This window comes from Trichomonas vaginalis, chromosome II (assembly GCF_026262505.1).
Source record: "Trichomonas vaginalis G3 chromosome II, whole genome shotgun sequence".
NCBI lineage: Eukaryota > Parabasalia > Trichomonadida > Trichomonadidae > Trichomonas > Trichomonas vaginalis.
The window spans coordinates 1,980,750-2,000,537 of NC_067204.1; the positions used below are offsets into that span (position 1 = coordinate 1,980,750).

Consider the following 19,788-nt stretch of genomic DNA (forward strand, 5'->3'; position numbering starts at 1 on the left):
AAGTCATACAATTAATTATATGAGTTTCTCTCAAAAAGTCGATTTCTGCCAGGTACACCTTTTGGACCGCACAAGCTATTTGCTCTAATTCGATATAACAACAAAGGATCATAAAACAGATATAAATATAGGATGAACTGATACGATTTTTTCGGGTCTAACTTCAAAATTTAAGATTTCGAAATTTAATACAAGCTTCAAACCAGAAATTTAAGCATAAATAGAAGTTGATTTGCTACCTATTGCACGTGAAGCTTATTTGAGCTCTAATATTTAATAATTTTCTCTCGCTCTCAGTGAAGGCACCGTTAGCATTAGAAATGTAAACTATTCAAAAATTGATAGGTCCGCCTTTTGATTCGCAGTTTAAAGCATAAATTTTGTCAATTAAATTTTAATTACAGAATAAAAAGAAAAGTCAATAAAAGCATATGAAAGCTGACACGAATTATTCATAAGGATTATCGAATAATGATTTCGATTTTTGTGAATAATTTGGTATTTCTTTTGTTTCGATTAAATATGGATTTATTTGAACCTCTTCTAAAGGTAATGGTTCGGATTTATTAGATACTTCTTCTAATAGACAACTTCTATTATCAATGAAATGTTCATGAATTATTGATTGTGTTTCCTCTCTTTTTTCTTTTTTTTTAAGACATAAAAGAGGAATTGCAATGCTTGATGGTAATGATAGTCTTATTGTTATCAATTAAAATTATCTCCCATCCTATATAATAAAATTTGATTCAATATTACTAAATACTTTATGTTTCTTAATAATTGAGATGCCTAAAATGTTGATAATGTTGTTATAAACTTATTTTCACACGCTCAATCTTATGGGAGTAATAAGAATTGTAATAAAAAAAACATTATAAATCTTTAAAGATTCGTTCATAAACAATATATAAAAAAATAGTTATTCATAAGGATTCTCGAAATAAGTATTTGATTGTTCTTGCTTTGGATTATATGCTGGTGCTTTATATTCATTAGGATATGGATTGCTGTTCGTTTCTTCTAAAGGTAAATCTTTTTCGGTTTTATCAACAAGGCTTTGATTAATTGGATTTTCAGCTCTGAATTTTCTGTGTCTATAACATAAGTAAGCAGCGACAGCAATGAGACCTGCTCCAACTGCTGCTCCAATAATAATTTCCAAAACAGCACCTTCACTTAGTCCTTCATCACTATTGTAATAAACAGAAATTCATCAAAAGTGACAGCTCTCAATTTTTTGACATTTGTAAATTCTAAATTGAATGAGAAAAATGAAATAATACTAAGCATAATACAATATTCTAGATTTAATTATAATTAGGAAAAAGTTAGTTTTGAGAGTACTTTTCATAGGCATATAGAATGAAATCTTCTGAAAAATAATATCACATAAACTCATATTATTTTCTAATATATAACTATTTTATATAAAATCAAATTCAATGATCTTAAAAGCGAAGGATAAACCTCAAAATTTACGAATATAATGAGTGGGAATATAATGCTTATCTATCATAAAACCATATGAAATATCAATTTTTGCTTTACGCCTAATTTTTGACGACAATTAGCAAAAAATGTTAAATGTTAACACTCAGTCCATTTGAATATGAAAAATAAAATTGACTTTGATTAAATGTTTTTATTTATCATGCAATTCTTCTTGCGACCAAAGATTTGAATAAAATTTCAAAAAATAAGATAGCTGAAAAAATAATATACGGTAGTGTTTACTAATAGATGAATAGTATATAAATTCTATTAAAATGGATTTCATCCAAAAAAATATATAAAATTTGATCATAAATAAAATCGTTTTAAATTACTTCTTCATTTAAATTATAACAATTATTTTTGGTTTTATATTTTTTTGGATCAAATCCATTTTAATAGAATTTATATACTATTCATCTATTAGTAAACACTACCGTATATTATTTTTTCAGCTATCTTATTTTTTGAAATTTTATTCAAATCTTTGGTCGCAAGAAGAATTGCATGATAAATAAAAACATTTAATCAAAGTCAATTTTATTTTTCATATTCAAATGGACTGAGTGTTAACATTTAACATTTTTTGCTAATTGTCGTCAAAAATTAGGCGTAAAGCAAAAATTGATATTTCATATGGTTTTATGATAGATAAGCATTATATTCCCACTCATTATATTCGTAAATTTTGAGGTTTATCCTTCGCTTTTAAGATCATTGAATTTGATTTTTATATAAAATAGTTATATATTAGAAAATAATATGAGTTTATGTGATATTATTTTTCAGAAGATTTTGTGTTCTTCTTCAAAATTTTATTTTTTTATTAAAAAGAATCTTTACAAAATATACATTTACTTTAATTAATATTTAAAAACGTGCTCTATCAAAAGTTCCAAAAATTCAATATTTTAGCTTTTCTGAGGTGTCACTTTTGATGAATTTCTGTTTACAACACTATCATCATCAGAATATATTATGATCATCTGATTTTTGTTCAACTGGTTCTGATGAATTTATTTCATGATACGAATTATCAAAAATGATAAGAGATCTATGAGTTGAATTATTTCCTTTGATTAAATATGATGTATTATATTTGTCGCCAGCATGATAAAAAAATAAGTAATCGTGTTTAGAATTAGTTATTGTTAGAAAAGGTTTTTCAACAATAATATTAGCTCTATTTATTTTTCCATAGACATCATAAATATCACCATCTTCGAAATGAACTGTTCCATTTGTGAAAGCAGTAACAACACATGTATGAGCTGTGTCCTGAGAAGTGAATTTGTAATTAGACCTTACATTTGTGATAATCGAAGTGCAATCATAATAATTCAAATTAAAAACAACAAAATTACATGGAATAGGTTCGTCACTGGAGGATTCTAATGTAATTGTACCTGTGTGAGCGAAATAAATTGCTGAATATTGTGTATTTCCAAGAATTTCTAAAGATACTTCTGAAGTTCTTGCTTCTCCGGAAATGTTGCGATAATCAGTAAATACTACGTATTGTTCCTTATAAAAATTAAGTTTTGTTTGATTTCTGCCAATTAATAACTTTTGAATTCCGAATATTTTGTATTTTGGCTGGGATCCAAAAGAAATTGATTGGTTGCAAAGATATTCGAGCTTGTCCTTATCATAAGCACTGTATGTATCATAAGAAAAACTTTGTGAAATTTTGATTGTTGCAACTGTATTCGGAGATTTACTTCTGAACAAAATGTATAATGTCGGTGAGAAATAAAGGAAACAATAAGAATTACCGAAAAAGTGACAAAACATCAAAAACAGGGAGGGGGTCTCAATTTTTATTACTTATATTATTTTACAATATTTATATAAATACTCTTTATAATATATTTTACTATAAAATTATACCTCAAATTCAAATATTTATAATATTATTTACATAATTATCTCAAAATTATATTTTTATATATTATTTTTCATATGTATAAATCATATAATCTATATCTATGCAAATCTCATCTAAAATTTTTTGAAGCAAACCGCTACCATTTTATAATGGTCCATCTTAAATTCATCATAAATTCTGGTACATGTTAGTACCAGAGTCTTCAAATCTCAAACACTCTGGTACCAACATGTACCAGACGCGAGTTTCCAATGCCCTCGTACGATTTTCTATTAAGATCTTCTTGAATGAGAAGGTCTTCATAGAAACTCGTACGAGGGCTTCTCTTTTAAATACTCTGGTACCTGCTGGTATCGGAGTCGACTTTACAGCCCTTTCCCCAATTTTGAAGCTGGGGAAAGTTTTCAAGCAATGAAAGGGAAGCTCTCGCTATGAGGTGAAAATCTAGAATTTTTACCTCATAGCGAGTAATCCTTTGTTAATTGCTTGAAAACTTTCTTCAAATTATCAAAATTTCGAGGAAAGTTTCCTTGCTTCAAAGTAGAGATGGAGCCCTTTGAGCCACTGCATATAGGTCAGTGACTCAAAATACTCCATCTCTACTAGAAATCGCCAAAATTTGGGTCGCAATCTTTGAAATGCGACGCAAGTTTGGGCAATTTCGCGAGGGACTTGCTCCATTTGGTGCATAGATTCACACTCTATGCACCAGATGGAACAATTCTTTCGCTGACAGCGGGAAACTTTGTCTGAATAGTTTAACATTCAGACAAAGTTTCCCGCTGTCAGAGAGGGAATGGAAGGGTAAGAGGTATATATTCATAATGTATACCTCTTACTCTTCCATTCCCTCAAGAAAGTTCAAAAACTTGGGTGCAATCAGTTCTGATTGCACCCAAGTTTTTGAACTTTATATAGGGAATTGTTGGCTATGTTGTACTGATCATGAATCAGTACATCATAGCCAACAATTCCTTCGCAAACAGTGGGAAACTTTGTCTGAATAGTTTAACATTCAGACAAAGTTTCCCGCTGTCAGGGAGGGAATTAGAGGGTGGGAGATATATAGATAGACTATAAATCTCTCACCCTTTAATTCCCTCAAGAAAGTTCAAAAACTTGGGTGCAATCAGAACTGATTGCACCAAAGTTTTTGAATTTTGTATAAGGAATTGTTGGCTATGATGTGGATAGCCGCTGCCAGACCAAATGAATTAACCGTTGTGAATAACGTTTCTGAATCTTTATTTAAAAAGATAAAATATCACGATTTTGGCTGCGTTAAAAATCAAAGAATTGATGTTTTTGTCAAAAATCTTTTAGAAGAAGTTGCACCCAATTACTTTTATCGTATTAAAAACGATTTACTTCAAACAGGTTTTATTCCTTCAATTAGAATTCGCGAGCCTCGATTGACAGATTATAAAACAAAATTGAAAAGAGAAGTTCAATCACGTTTATACCAAGTATTAAATTTTGTTCAGAATCAAGAAGCCAATTTGAATCCATTAAGATTTTTATTGGAAAATGCTGAAGAAAAACTTTCTCAAATAAATGAGAAGATACAAAATTCAATTACATATTTAAGATCGTTTGAAATTCCAAATGAATTGTTAGATACGTATATGTTAGAAATTAATGAATTTTGTTATAATTCTCCAGATTATATTTTAGAACATTTCGAAGAATTTTTGGAGGATTTCAAAGAAAAGAATAATTTAATAGACTAAAAAATTTATTATTTTTATTTATTGTGAATTTTAAATTGTCACTTTTTAACTGTTACTCCCTATTGAAAGTGTCACTTTTTGGGTGTCACTTTTTCGGAAATTCTTATATACTCTAAGAAAAACTTTGTGAAATTTTGATTGTTGCAACTGTATTCGGAGATTTACTTCTGAACAAAATGTATAATGTCGGTGAGAAATAAAGATGGTCTGTTGTGTAATTTATAACTTTGTATTGAAATGTTGGTTGATAATAAGAATAATTAAAATCGTAATCATCCGAAGATGTGCTTATGTTCAATCTAACATCTGTTGGATCTAAGTAAACTGAGCAGTAATTCTTATTGATTTCATATTTTTTATTTGAATAATTGAAAGCTAGATCGTTCGATTCGGATAGAAATTCTATGGAATCGCAGTAATTTGGAAAAGAAACTACACAAAATCTTACTTTATAATTATAATACGTGTTTGTTGATTTAAAATTAAAAGTTGGCTCTGTGATTTTCCATATTTTGCTTGTGCATGATTCATAGTTAATACGCAAGTAATCGCTCATATATGTATCTTGTAGAATAAAATAATAACTAAATGATTTGTTATCTGCAAATGAAAAAGTAATATCTTGACCATATGAACCAATGTCAATTAAATAATCTCCTGTTCTGTTAATTATACCATTGGTGATTGTATAGTAAAACCAGGACATTCACAATGATTTTAATTTGAAAGCGGATCTATTCAGAATGAATTTTGAATATTTTACACAGTCAGATTGTCAAATCATTTTAGTTTATTGGATAATCCTTTTAATGTATTATTTTTAAAATTTTAAAAATAAAATAAAAGTGGATCCAAAATTTTTGTATCAGAATGGGTCAATATTTCATGAATCAGTCCTCAAGAACAAAAATGAAGAAGGTCGTAATTGCCTTATGCATCTAAGCTACTATCCAAAAAAGAGAAATTGGATTAGAAAAGGATTATGAGTGATTGAAATTAATACGTGTGCGAATAACCATGGATTTGTAAAAATTAATGCTTCAGAAATACAACATTTTGCTATTGAGAATTCCTTGTAAAGTCCAAATCTCAAAATACATAATTTTATATTTAGTTTGTTTGATGTTGAAACTATATTACCACCAAGAAGAGACAATATTATCTTAGTAAACATGTTTCAATTAATTTGATGTTCTTGGATATAAACTGCGAGTCAAAAGGCGTACCTACCTTCAACTTTTTGAGAGAAGTCATACAATTAATTATATGAGTTTCTCTCAAAAAGTCGATTTCTGCCAGGTACACCTTTTGGACCGCACAAGCTATTTGCTCTAATTCGATATAACAACAAAGGATCATAAAACAGATATAAATATAGGATGAACTGATACGATTTTTTCGGGTCTAACTTCAAAATTTAAGATTTCGAAATTTAATACAAGCTTCAAACCAGAAATTTAAGCATAAATAGAAGTTGATTTGCTACCTATTGCACGTGAAGCTTATTTGAGCTCTAATATTTAATAATTTTCTCTCGCTCTCAGTGAAGGCACCGTTAGCATTAGAAATGTAAACTATTCAAAAATTGATAGGTCCGCCTTTTGATTCGCAGTTTAAAGCATAAATTTTGTCAATTAAATTTTAATTACAGAATAAAAAGAAAAGTCAATAAAAGCATATGAAAGCTGACACGAATTATTCATAAGGATTATCGAATAATGATTTCGATTTTTGTGAATAATTTGGTATTTCTTTTGTTTCGATTAAATATGGATTTATTTGAACCTCTTCTAAAGGTAATGGTTCGGATTTATTAGATACTTCTTCTAATAGACAACTTCTATTATCAATGAAATGTTCATGAATTATTGATTGTGTTTCCTCTCTTTTTTCTTTTTTTTTAAGACATAAAAGAGGAATTGCAATGCTTGATGGTAATGATAGTCTTATTGTTATCAATTAAAATTATCTCCCATCCTATATAATAAAATTTGATTCAATATTACTAAATACTTTATGTTTCTTAATAATTGAGATGCCTAAAATGTTGATAATGTTGTTATAAACTTATTTTCACACGCTCAATCTTATGGGAGTAATAAGAATTGTAATAAAAAAAACATTATAAATCTTTAAAGATTCGTTCATAAACAATATATAAAAAAATAGTTATTCATAAGGATTCTCGAAATAAGTATTTGATTGTTCTTGCTTTGGATTATATGCTGGTGCTTTATATTCATTAGGATATGGATTGCTGTTCGTTTCTTCTAAAGGTAAATCTTTTTCGGTTTTATCAACAAGGCTTTGATTAATTGGATTTTCAGCTCTGAATTTTCTGTGTCTATAACATAAGTAAGCAGCGACAGCAATGAGACCTGCTCCAACTGCTGCTCCAATAATAATTTCCAAAACAGCACCTTCACTTAGTCCTTCATCACTATCATCATCAGAATAATTATGATCATCTGATTTTTGTTCAACTGGTTCTGATGAATTTATTTCATGATACGAATTATCAAAAATGATAAGAGATCTATGAGTTGAATTATTTCCTTTGATTAAATATGATGTATTATATTTGTCGCCAGCATGATAAAAAAATAAGTAATCGTGTTTAGAATTAGTTATTGTTAGAAAAGGTTTTTCAACAATAATATTAGCTCTATTTATTTTTCCATAGACATCATAAATATCACCATCTTCGAAATGAACTGTTCCATTTGTGAAAGCAGTAACAACACATGTATGAGCTGTGTCCTGAGAAGTGAATTTGTAATTAGACCTTACATTTGTGATAATCGAAGTGCAATCATAATAATTCAAATTAAAAACAACAAAATTACATGGAATAGGTTCGTCACTGGAGGATTCTAATGTAATTGTACCTGTGTGAGCGAAATAAATTGCTGAATATTGTGTATTTCCAAGAATTTCTAAAGATACTTCTGAAGTTCTTGCTTCTCCGGAAATGTTGCGATAATCAGTAAATACTACGTATTGTTCCTTATAAAAATTAAGTTTTGTTTGATTTCTGCCAATTAATAACTTTTGAATTCCGAATATTTTGTATTTTGGCTGGGATCCAAAAGAAATTGATTGGTTGCAAAGATATTCGAGCTTGTCCTTATCATAAGCACTGTATGTATCATAAGAAAAACTTTGTGAAATTTTGATTGTTGCAACTGTATTCGGAGATTTACTTCTGAACAAAATGTATAATGTCGGTGAGAAATAAAGGAAACAATAAGAATTACCGAAAAAGTGACAAAACATCAAAAACAGGGAGGGGGTCTCAATTTTTATTACTTATATTATTTTACAATATTTATATAAATACTCTTTATAATATATTTTACTATAAAATTATACCTCAAATTCAAATATTTATAATATTATTTACATAATTATCTCAAAATTATATTTTTATATATTATTTTTCATATGTATAAATCATATAATCTATATCTATGCAAATCTCATCTAAAATTTTTTGAAGCAAACCGCTACCATTTTATAATGGTCCATCTTAAATTCATCATAAATTCTGGTACATGTTAGTACCAGAGTCTTCAAATCTCAAACACTCTGGTACCAACATGTACCAGACGCGAGTTTCCAATGCCCTCGTACGATTTTCTATTAAGATCTTCTTGAATGAGAAGGTCTTCATAGAAACTCGTACGAGGGCTTCTCTTTTAAATACTCTGGTACCTGCTGGTATCGGAGTCGACTTTACAGCCCTTTCCCCAATTTTGAAGCTGGGGAAAGTTTTCAAGCAATGAAAGGGAAGCTCTCGCTATGAGGTGAAAATCTAGAATTTTTACCTCATAGCGAGTAATCCTTTGTTAATTGCTTGAAAACTTTCTTCAAATTATCAAAATTTCGAGGAAAGTTTCCTTGCTTCAAAGTAGAGATGGAGCCCTTTGAGCCACTGCATATAGGTCAGTGACTCAAAATACTCCATCTCTACTAGAAATCGCCAAAATTTGGGTCGCAATCTTTGAAATGCGACGCAAGTTTGGGCAATTTCGCGAGGGACTTGCTCCATTTGGTGCATAGATTCACACTCTATGCACCAGATGGAACAATTCTTTCGCTGACAGCGGGAAACTTTGTCTGAATAGTTTAACATTCAGACAAAGTTTCCCGCTGTCAGAGAGGGAATGGAAGGGTAAGAGGTATATATTCATAATGTATACCTCTTACTCTTCCATTCCCTCAAGAAAGTTCAAAAACTTGGGTGCAATCAGTTCTGATTGCACCCAAGTTTTTGAACTTTATATAGGGAATTGTTGGCTATGTTGTACTGATCATGAATCAGTACATCATAGCCAACAATTCCTTCGCAAACAGTGGGAAACTTTGTCTGAATAGTTTAACATTCAGACAAAGTTTCCCGCTGTCAGGGAGGGAATTAGAGGGTGGGAGATATATAGATAGACTATAAATCTCTCACCCTTTAATTCCCTCAAGAAAGTTCAAAAACTTGGGTGCAATCAGAACTGATTGCACCAAAGTTTTTGAATTTTGTATAAGGAATTGTTGGCTATGATGTGGATAGCCGCTGCCAGACCAAATGAATTAACCGTTGTGAATAACGTTTCTGAATCTTTATTTAAAAAGATAAAATATCACGATTTTGGCTGCGTTAAAAATCAAAGAATTGATGTTTTTGTCAAAAATCTTTTAGAAGAAGTTGCACCCAATTACTTTTATCGTATTAAAAACGATTTACTTCAAACAGGTTTTATTCCTTCAATTAGAATTCGCGAGCCTCGATTGACAGATTATAAAACAAAATTGAAAAGAGAAGTTCAATCACGTTTATACCAAGTATTAAATTTTGTTCAGAATCAAGAAGCCAATTTGAATCCATTAAGATTTTTATTGGAAAATGCTGAAGAAAAACTTTCTCAAATAAATGAGAAGATACAAAATTCAATTACATATTTAAGATCGTTTGAAATTCCAAATGAATTGTTAGATACGTATATGTTAGAAATTAATGAATTTTGTTATAATTCTCCAGATTATATTTTAGAACATTTCGAAGAATTTTTGGAGGATTTCAAAGAAAAGAATAATTTAATAGACTAAAAAATTTATTATTTTTATTTATTGTGAATTTTAAATTGTCACTTTTTAACTGTTACTCCCTATTGAAAGTGTCACTTTTTGGGTGTCACTTTTTCGGAAATTCTTATATACTCTAAGAAAAACTTTGTGAAATTTTGATTGTTGCAACTGTATTCGGAGATTTACTTCTGAACAAAATGTATAATGTCGGTGAGAAATAAAGATGGTCTGTTGTGTAATTTATAACTTTGTATTGAAATGTTGGTTGATAATAAGAATAATTAAAATCGTAATCATCCGAAGATGTGCTTATGTTCAATCTAACATCTGTTGGATCTAAGTAAACTGAGCAGTAATTCTTATTGATTTCATATTTTTTATTTGAATAATTGAAAGCTAGATCGTTCGATTCGGATAGAAATTCTATGGAATCGCAGTAATTTGGAAAAGAAACTACACAAAATCTTACTTTATAATTATAATACGTGTTTGTTGATTTAAAATTAAAAGTTGGCTCTGTGATTTTCCATATTTTGCTTGTGCATGATTCATAGTTAATACGCAAGTAATCGCTCATATATGTATCTTGTAGAATAAAATAATAACTAAATGATTTGTTATCTGCAAATGAAAAAGTAATATCTTGACCATATGAACCAATGTCAATTAAATAATCTCCTGTTCTGTTAATTATACCATTGGTGATTGTATAGTAAAACCAGGACATTCACAATGATTTTAATTTGAAAGCGGATCTATTCAGAATGAATTTTGAATATTTTACACAGTCAGATTGTCAAATCATTTTAGTTTATTGGATAATCCTTTTAATGTATTATTTTTAAAATTTTAAAAATAAAATAAAAGTGGATCCAAAATTTTTGTATCAGAATGGGTCAATATTTCATGAATCAGTCCTCAAGAACAAAAATGAAGAAGGTCGTAATTGCCTTATGCATCTAAGCTACTATCCAAAAAAGAGAAATTGGATTAGAAAAGGATTATGAGTGATTGAAATTAATACGTGTGCGAATAACCATGGATTTGTAAAAATTAATGCTTCAGAAATACAACATTTTGCTATTGAGAATTCCTTGTAAAGTCCAAATCTCAAAATACATAATTTTATATTTAGTTTGTTTGATGTTGAAACTATATTACCACCAAGAAGAGACAATATTATCTTAGTAAACATGTTTCAATTAATTTGATGTTCTTGGATATAAACTGCGAGTCAAAAGGCGTACCTACCTTCAACTTTTTGAGAGAAGTCATACAATTAATTATATGAGTTTCTCTCAAAAAGTCGATTTCTGCCAGGTACACCTTTTGGACCGCACAAGCTATTTGCTCTAATTCGATATAACAACAAAGGATCATAAAACAGATATAAATATAGGATGAACTGATACGATTTTTTCGGGTCTAACTTCAAAATTTAAGATTTCGAAATTTAATACAAGCTTCAAACCAGAAATTTAAGCATAAATAGAAGTTGATTTGCTACCTATTGCACGTGAAGCTTATTTGAGCTCTAATATTTAATAATTTTCTCTCGCTCTCAGTGAAGGCACCGTTAGCATTAGAAATGTAAACTATTCAAAAATTGATAGGTCCGCCTTTTGATTCGCAGTTTAAAGCATAAATTTTGTCAATTAAATTTTAATTACAGAATAAAAAGAAAAGTCAATAAAAGCATATGAAAGCTGACACGAATTATTCATAAGGATTATCGAATAATGATTTCGATTTTTGTGAATAATTTGGTATTTCTTTTGTTTCGATTAAATATGGATTTATTTGAACCTCTTCTAAAGGTAATGGTTCGGATTTATTAGATACTTCTTCTAATAGACAACTTCTATTATCAATGAAATGTTCATGAATTATTGATTGTGTTTCCTCTCTTTTTTCTTTTTTTTTAAGACATAAAAGAGGAATTGCAATGCTTGATGGTAATGATAGTCTTATTGTTATCAATTAAAATTATCTCCCATCCTATATAATAAAATTTGATTCAATATTACTAAATACTTTATGTTTCTTAATAATTGAGATGCCTAAAATGTTGATAATGTTGTTATAAACTTATTTTCACACGCTCAATCTTATGGGAGTAATAAGAATTGTAATAAAAAAAACATTATAAATCTTTAAAGATTCGTTCATAAACAATATATAAAAAAATAGTTATTCATAAGGATTCTCGAAATAAGTATTTGATTGTTCTTGCTTTGGATTATATGCTGGTGCTTTATATTCATTAGGATATGGATTGCTGTTCGTTTCTTCTAAAGGTAAATCTTTTTCGGTTTTATCAACAAGGCTTTGATTAATTGGATTTTCAGCTCTGAATTTTCTGTGTCTATAACATAAGTAAGCAGCGACAGCAATGAGACCTGCTCCAACTGCTGCTCCAATAATAATTTCCAAAACAGCACCTTCACTTAGTCCTTCATCACTATCATCATCAGAATAATTATGATCATCTGATTTTTGTTCAACTGGTTCTGATGAATTTATTTCATGATACGAATTATCAAAAATGATAAGAGATCTATGAGTTGAATTATTTCCTTTGATTAAATATGATGTATTATATTTGTCGCCAGCATGATAAAAAAATAAGTAATCGTGTTTAGAATTAGTTATTGTTAGAAAAGGTTTTTCAACAATAATATTAGCTCTATTTATTTTTCCATAGACATCATAAATATCACCATCTTCGAAATGAACTGTTCCATTTGTGAAAGCAGTAACAACACATGTATGAGCTGTGTCCTGAGAAGTGAATTTGTAATTAGACCTTACATTTGTGATAATCGAAGTGCAATCATAATAATTCAAATTAAAAACAACAAAATTACATGGAATAGGTTCGTCACTGGAGGATTCTAATGTAATTGTACCTGTGTGAGCGAAATAAATTGCTGAATATTGTGTATTTCCAAGAATTTCTAAAGATACTTCTGAAGTTCTTGCTTCTCCGGAAATGTTGCGATAATCAGTAAATACTACGTATTGTTCCTTATAAAAATTAAGTTTTGTTTGATTTCTGCCAATTAATAACTTTTGAATTCCGAATATTTTGTATTTTGGCTGGGATCCAAAAGAAATTGATTGGTTGCAAAGATATTCGAGCTTGTCCTTATCATAAGCACTGTATGTATCATAAGAAAAACTTTGTGAAATTTTGATTGTTGCAACTGTATTCGGAGATTTACTTCTGAACAAAATGTATAATGTCGGTGAGAAATAAAGGAAACAATAAGAATTACCGAAAAAGTGACAAAACATCAAAAACAGGGAGGGGGTCTCAATTTTTATTACTTATATTATTTTACAATATTTATATAAATATCTTTATAATATATTTTACTATAAAATTATACCTCAAATTCAAATATTTATAATATTATTTACATAATTATCTCAAAATTATATTTTTATATATTATTTTTCATATGTATAAATCATATAATCTATATCTATGCAAATCTCATCTAAAATTTTTTGAAGCAAACCGCTACCATTTTATAATGGTCCATCTTAAATTCATCATAAATTCTGGTACATGTTAGTACCAGAGTCTTCAAATCTCAAACACTCTGGTACCAACATGTACCAGACGCGAGTTTCCAATGCCCTCGTACGATTTTCTATTAAGATCTTCTTGAATGAGAAGGTCTTCATAGAAACTCGTACGAGGGCTTCTCTTTTAAATACTCTGGTACCTGCTGGTATCGGAGTCGACTTTACAGCCCTTTCCCCAATTTTGAAGCTGGGGAAAGTTTTCAAGCAATGAAAGGGAAGCTCTCGCTATGAGGTGAAAATCTAGAATTTTTACCTCATAGCGAGTAATCCTTTGTTAATTGCTTGAAAACTTTCTTCAAATTATCAAAATTTCGAGGAAAGTTTCCTTGCTTCAAAGTAGAGATGGAGCCCTTTGAGCCACTGCATATAGGTCAGTGACTCAAAATACTCCATCTCTACTAGAAATCGCCAAAATTTGGGTCGCAATCTTTGAAATGCGACGCAAGTTTGGGCAATTTCGCGAGGGACTTGCTCCATTTGGTGCATAGATTCACACTCTATGCACCAGATGGAACAATTCTTTCGCTGACAGCGGGAAACTTTGTCTGAATAGTTTAACATTCAGACAAAGTTTCCCGCTGTCAGAGAGGGAATGGAAGGGTAAGAGGTATATATTCATAATGTATACCTCTTACTCTTCCATTCCCTCAAGAAAGTTCAAAAACTTGGGTGCAATCAGTTCTGATTGCACCCAAGTTTTTGAACTTTATATAGGGAATTGTTGGCTATGTTGTACTGATCATGAATCAGTACATCATAGCCAACAATTCCTTCGCAAACAGTGGGAAACTTTGTCTGAATAGTTTAACATTCAGACAAAGTTTCCCGCTGTCAGGGAGGGAATTAGAGGGTGGGAGATATATAGATAGACTATAAATCTCTCACCCTTTAATTCCCTCAAGAAAGTTCAAAAACTTGGGTGCAATCAGAACTGATTGCACCAAAGTTTTTGAATTTTGTATAAGGAATTGTTGGCTATGATGTGGATAGCCGCTGCCAGACCAAATGAATTAACCGTTGTGAATAACGTTTCTGAATCTTTATTTAAAAAGATAAAATATCACGATTTTGGCTGCGTTAAAAATCAAAGAATTGATGTTTTTGTCAAAAATCTTTTAGAAGAAGTTGCACCCAATTACTTTTATCGTATTAAAAACGATTTACTTCAAACAGGTTTTATTCCTTCAATTAGAATTCGCGAGCCTCGATTGACAGATTATAAAACAAAATTGAAAAGAGAAGTTCAATCACGTTTATACCAAGTATTAAATTTTGTTCAGAATCAAGAAGCCAATTTGAATCCATTAAGATTTTTATTGGAAAATGCTGAAGAAAAACTTTCTCAAATAAATGAGAAGATACAAAATTCAATTACATATTTAAGATCGTTTGAAATTCCAAATGAATTGTTAGATACGTATATGTTAGAAATTAATGAATTTTGTTATAATTCTCCAGATTATATTTTAGAACATTTCGAAGAATTTTTGGAGGATTTCAAAGAAAAGAATAATTTAATAGACTAAAAAATTTATTATTTTTATTTATTGTGAATTTTAAATTGTCACTTTTTAACTGTTACTCCCTATTGAAAGTGTCACTTTTTGGGTGTCACTTTTTCGGAAATTCTTATATACTCTAAGAAAAACTTTGTGAAATTTTGATTGTTGCAACTGTATTCGGAGATTTACTTCTGAACAAAATGTATAATGTCGGTGAGAAATAAAGATGGTCTGTTGTGTAATTTATAACTTTGTATTGAAATGTTGGTTGATAATAAGAATAATTAAAATCGTAATCATCCGAAGATGTGCTTATGTTCAATCTAACATCTGTTGGATCTAAGTAAACTGAGCAGTAATTCTTATTGATTTCATATTTTTTATTTGAATAATTGAAAGCTAGATCGTTCGATTCGGATAGAAATTCTATGGAATCGCAGTAATTTGGAAAAGAAACTACACAAAATCTTACTTTATAATTATAATACGTGTTTGTTGATTTAAAATTAAAAGTTGGCTCTGTGATTTTCCATATTTTGCTTGTGCATGATTCATAGTTAATACGCAAGTAATCGCTCATATATGTATCTTGTAGAATAAAATAATAACTAAATGATTTGTTATCTGCAAATGAAAAAGTAATATCTTGACCATATGAACCAATGTCAATTAAATAATCTCCTGTTCTGTTAATTATACCATTGGTGATTGTATAGTAAAACCAGGACATTCACAATGATTTTAATTTGAAAGCGGATCTATTCAGAATGAATTTTGAATATTTTACACAGTCAGATTGTCAAATCATTTTAGTTTATTGGATAATCCTTTTAATGTATTATTTTTAAAATTTTAAAAATAAAATAAAAGTGGATCCAAAATTTTTGTATCAGAATGGGTCAATATTTCATGAATCAGTCCTCAAGAACAAAAATGAAGAAGGTCGTAATTGCCTTATGCATCTAAGCTACTATCCAAAAAAGAGAAATTGGATTAGAAAAGGATTATGAGTGATTGAAATTAATACGTGTGCGAATAACCATGGATTTGTAAAAATTAATGCTTCAGAAATACAACATTTTGCTATTGAGAATTCCTTGTAAAGTCCAAATCTCAAAATACATAATTTTATATTTAGTTTGTTTGATGTTGAAACTATATTACCACCAAGAAGAGACAATATTATCTTAGTAAACATGTTTCAATTAATTTGATGTTCTTGGATATAAACTGCGAGTCAAAAGGCGTACCTACCTTCAACTTTTTGAGAGAAGTCATACAATTAATTATATGAGTTTCTCTCAAAAAGTCGATTTCTGCCAGGTACACCTTTTGGACCGCACAAGCTATTTGCTCTAATTCGATATAACAACAAAGGATCATAAAACAGATATAAATATAGGATGAACTGATACGATTTTTTCGGGTCTAACTTCAAAATTTAAGATTTCGAAATTTAATACAAGCTTCAAACCAGAAATTTAAGCATAAATAGAAGCTGATTTGCTACCTATTGCACGTGAAGCTTATTTGAGCTCTAATATTTAATAATTTTCTCTCGCTCTCAGTGAAGGCACCGTTAGCATTAGAAATGTAAACTATTCAAAAATTGATAGGTCCGCCTTTTGATTCGCAGTTTAAAGCATAAATTTTGTCAATTAAATTTTAATTACAGAATAAAAAGAAAAGTCAATAAAAGCATATGAAAGCTGACACGAATTATTCATAAGGATTATCGAATAATGATTTCGATTTTTGTGAATAATTTGGTATTTCTTTTGTTTCGATTAAATATGGATTTATTTGAACCTCTTCTAAAGGTAATGGTTCGGATTTATTAGATACTTCTTCTAATAGACAACTTCTATTATCAATGAAATGTTCATGAATTATTGATTGTGTTTCCTCTCTTTTTTCTTTTTTTTTAAGACATAAAAGAGGAATTGCAATGCTTGATGGTAATGATAGTCTTATTGTTATCAATTAAAATTATCTCCCATCCTATATAATAAAATTTGATTCAATATTACTAAATACTTTATGTTTCTTAATAATTGAGATGCCTAAAATGTTGATAATGTTGTTATAAACTTATTTTCACACGCTCAATCTTATGGGAGTAATAAGAATTGTAATAAAAAAAACATTATAAATCTTTAAAGATTCGTTCATAAACAATATATAAAAAAAATAGTTATTCATAAGGATTCTCGAAATAAGTATTTGATTGTTCTTGCTTTGGATTATATGCTGGTGCTTTATATTCATTAGGATATGGATTGCTGTTCGTTTCTTCTAAAGGTAAATCTTTTTCGGTTTTATCAACAAGGCTTTGATTAATTGGATTTTCAGCTCTGAATTTTCTGTGTCTATAACATAAGTAAGCAGCGACAGCAATGAGACCTGCTCCAACTGCTGCTCCAATAATAATTTCCAAAACAGCACCTTCACTTAGTCCTTCATCACTATCATCATCAGAATAATTATGATCATCTGATTTTTGTTCAACTGGTTCTGATGAATTTATTTCATGATACGAATTATCAAAAATGATAAGAGATCTATGAGTTGAATTATTTCCTTTGATTAAATATGATGTATTATATTTGTCGCCAGCATGATAAAAAAATAAGTAATCGTGTTTAGAATTAGTTATTGTTAGAAAAGGTTTTTCAACAATAATATTAGCTCTATTTATTTTTCCATAGACATCATAAATATCACCATCTTCGAAATGAACTGTTCCATTTGTGAAAGCAGTAACAACACATGTATGAGCTGTGTCCTGAGAAGTGAATTTGTAATTAGACCTTACATTTGTGATAATCGAAGTGCAATCATAATAATTCAAATTAAAAACAACAAAATTACATGGAATAGGTTCGTCACTGGAGGATTCTAATGTAATTGTACCTGTGTGAGCGAAATAAATTGCTGAATATTGTGTATTTCCAAGAATTTCTAAAGATACTTCTGAAGTTCTTGCTTCTCCGGAAATGTTGCGATAATCAGTAAATACTACGTATTGTTCCTTATAAAATTAAGTTTTGTTTGATTTCTGCCAATTAATAACTTTTGAATTCCGAATATTTTGTATTTTGGCTGGGATCCAAAAGAAATTGATTGGTTGCAAAGATATTCGAGCTTGTCCTTATCATAAGCACTGTATGTATCATAAGAAAAACTTTGTGAAATTTTGATTGTTGCAACTGTATTCGGAGATTTACTTCTGAACAAAATGTATAATGTCGGTGAGAAATAAAGATGGTCTGTTGTGTAATTTATAACTTTGTATTGAAATGTTGGTTGATAATAAGAATAATTAAAATCGTAATCATCCGAAGATGTGCTTATGTTCAATCTAACATCTGTTGGATCTAAGTAAACTGAGCAGTAATTCTTATTGATTTCATATTTTTTATTTGAATAATTGAAAGCTAGATCGTTCGATTCGGATAGAAATTCTATGGAATCGCAGTAATTTGGAAAAGAAACTACACAAAATCTTACTTTATAATTATAATACGTGTTTGTTGATTTAAAATTAAAAGTTGGCTCTGTGATTTTCCATATTTTGCTTGTGCATGATTCATAGTTAATACGCAAGTAATCGCTCATATATGTATCTTGTAGAATAAAATAATAACTAAATGATTTGTTATCTGCAAATGAAAAAGTAATATCTTGACCATATGAACCAATGTCAATTAAATAATCTCCTGTTCTGTTAATTATACCATTGGTGATTGTATAGTAAAACCAGGACATTCACAATGATTTTAATTTGAAAGCGGATCTATTCAGAATGAATTTTGAATATTTTACACAGTCAGATTGTCAAATCATTTTAGTTTATTGGATAATTCTTTTAATGTATTATTTTTAAAATTTTAAAAATAAAATAAAAGTGGATCCAAAATTTTTGTATCAGAATGGGTCAATACTTCATGAATCAGTCCTCAAGAACAAAAATGAAGAAGGTCGTAATTGCCTTATGCATCTAAGCTACTATCCAAAAAAGAGAAATTGGATTAGAAAAGGATTATGAGTGATTGAAATTAATACGTGTGCGAATAACCATGGATTTGTAAAAATTAATGCTTCAGAAATACAACATTTTGCTATTGAGAATTCCTTGTAAAGTCCAAATCTCAAAATACATAATTTTATATTTAGTTTGTTTGATGTTGAAACTATATTACCACCAAGAAGAGACAATATTATCTTAGTAAACATGTTTCAATTAATTTGATGTTCATGGATATAAACTGCGAGTCAAAAGGCGTACCTACCTTCAACTTTTTGAGAGAAGTCATACAATTAATTATATGAGTTTCTCTCAAAAAGTCGATTTCTGCCAGGTACACCTTTTGGACCGCACAAGCTATTTGCTCTAATTCGATATAACAACAAAGGATCATAAAACAGATATAAATATAGGATGAACTGATACGATTTTTTCGGGTCTAACTTCAAAATTTAAGATTTCGAAATTTAATAC

General features: G+C 29.3%; 3 protein-coding genes across 3 annotated transcripts, besides 5 other annotated features; all 3 read right to left on the reverse strand.

Moving 5' to 3' along the window:
- Positions 1-1,199: 1,199 nt before the first annotated feature.
- Positions 1,200-1,236: a mobile genetic element.
- A 1,177-nt stretch (positions 1,237-2,413) lies between these two features.
- Positions 2,414-2,451: a mobile genetic element.
- Positions 2,452-3,252: 801 nt separating this feature from the next.
- Positions 3,253-5,225: a mobile genetic element.
- A 2,056-nt stretch (positions 5,226-7,281) lies between these two features.
- On the reverse strand, positions 7,282-7,938 carry TVAGG3_0469510 (uncharacterized protein; the record flags this gene model as incomplete). The annotated part of the gene is made up of 1 exon (XM_051235448.1): positions 7,282-7,938. The coding sequence occupies one exon, from the start codon at positions 7,936-7,938 to the stop codon at positions 7,282-7,284; it is 657 nt and encodes a 218-aa protein (XP_051093272.1).
- A 414-nt stretch (positions 7,939-8,352) lies between these two features.
- Positions 8,353-10,325: a mobile genetic element.
- Positions 10,326-12,381: 2,056 nt separating this feature from the next.
- On the reverse strand, positions 12,382-13,038 carry TVAGG3_0469530 (uncharacterized protein; the record flags this gene model as incomplete). Its single annotated transcript, XM_051235449.1, has 1 exon — positions 12,382-13,038. The coding sequence occupies one exon, from the start codon at positions 13,036-13,038 to the stop codon at positions 12,382-12,384; it is 657 nt and encodes a 218-aa protein (XP_051093273.1).
- Positions 13,039-13,452: 414 nt separating this feature from the next.
- Positions 13,453-15,424: a mobile genetic element.
- Positions 15,425-17,481: 2,057 nt separating this feature from the next.
- Positions 17,482-18,138, reverse strand: TVAGG3_0469550 (uncharacterized protein; the record flags this gene model as incomplete). The annotated part of the gene is made up of 1 exon (XM_051235450.1): positions 17,482-18,138. The coding sequence occupies one exon, from the start codon at positions 18,136-18,138 to the stop codon at positions 17,482-17,484; it is 657 nt and encodes a 218-aa protein (XP_051093274.1).
- Positions 18,139-19,788: the final 1,650 nt, after the last annotated feature.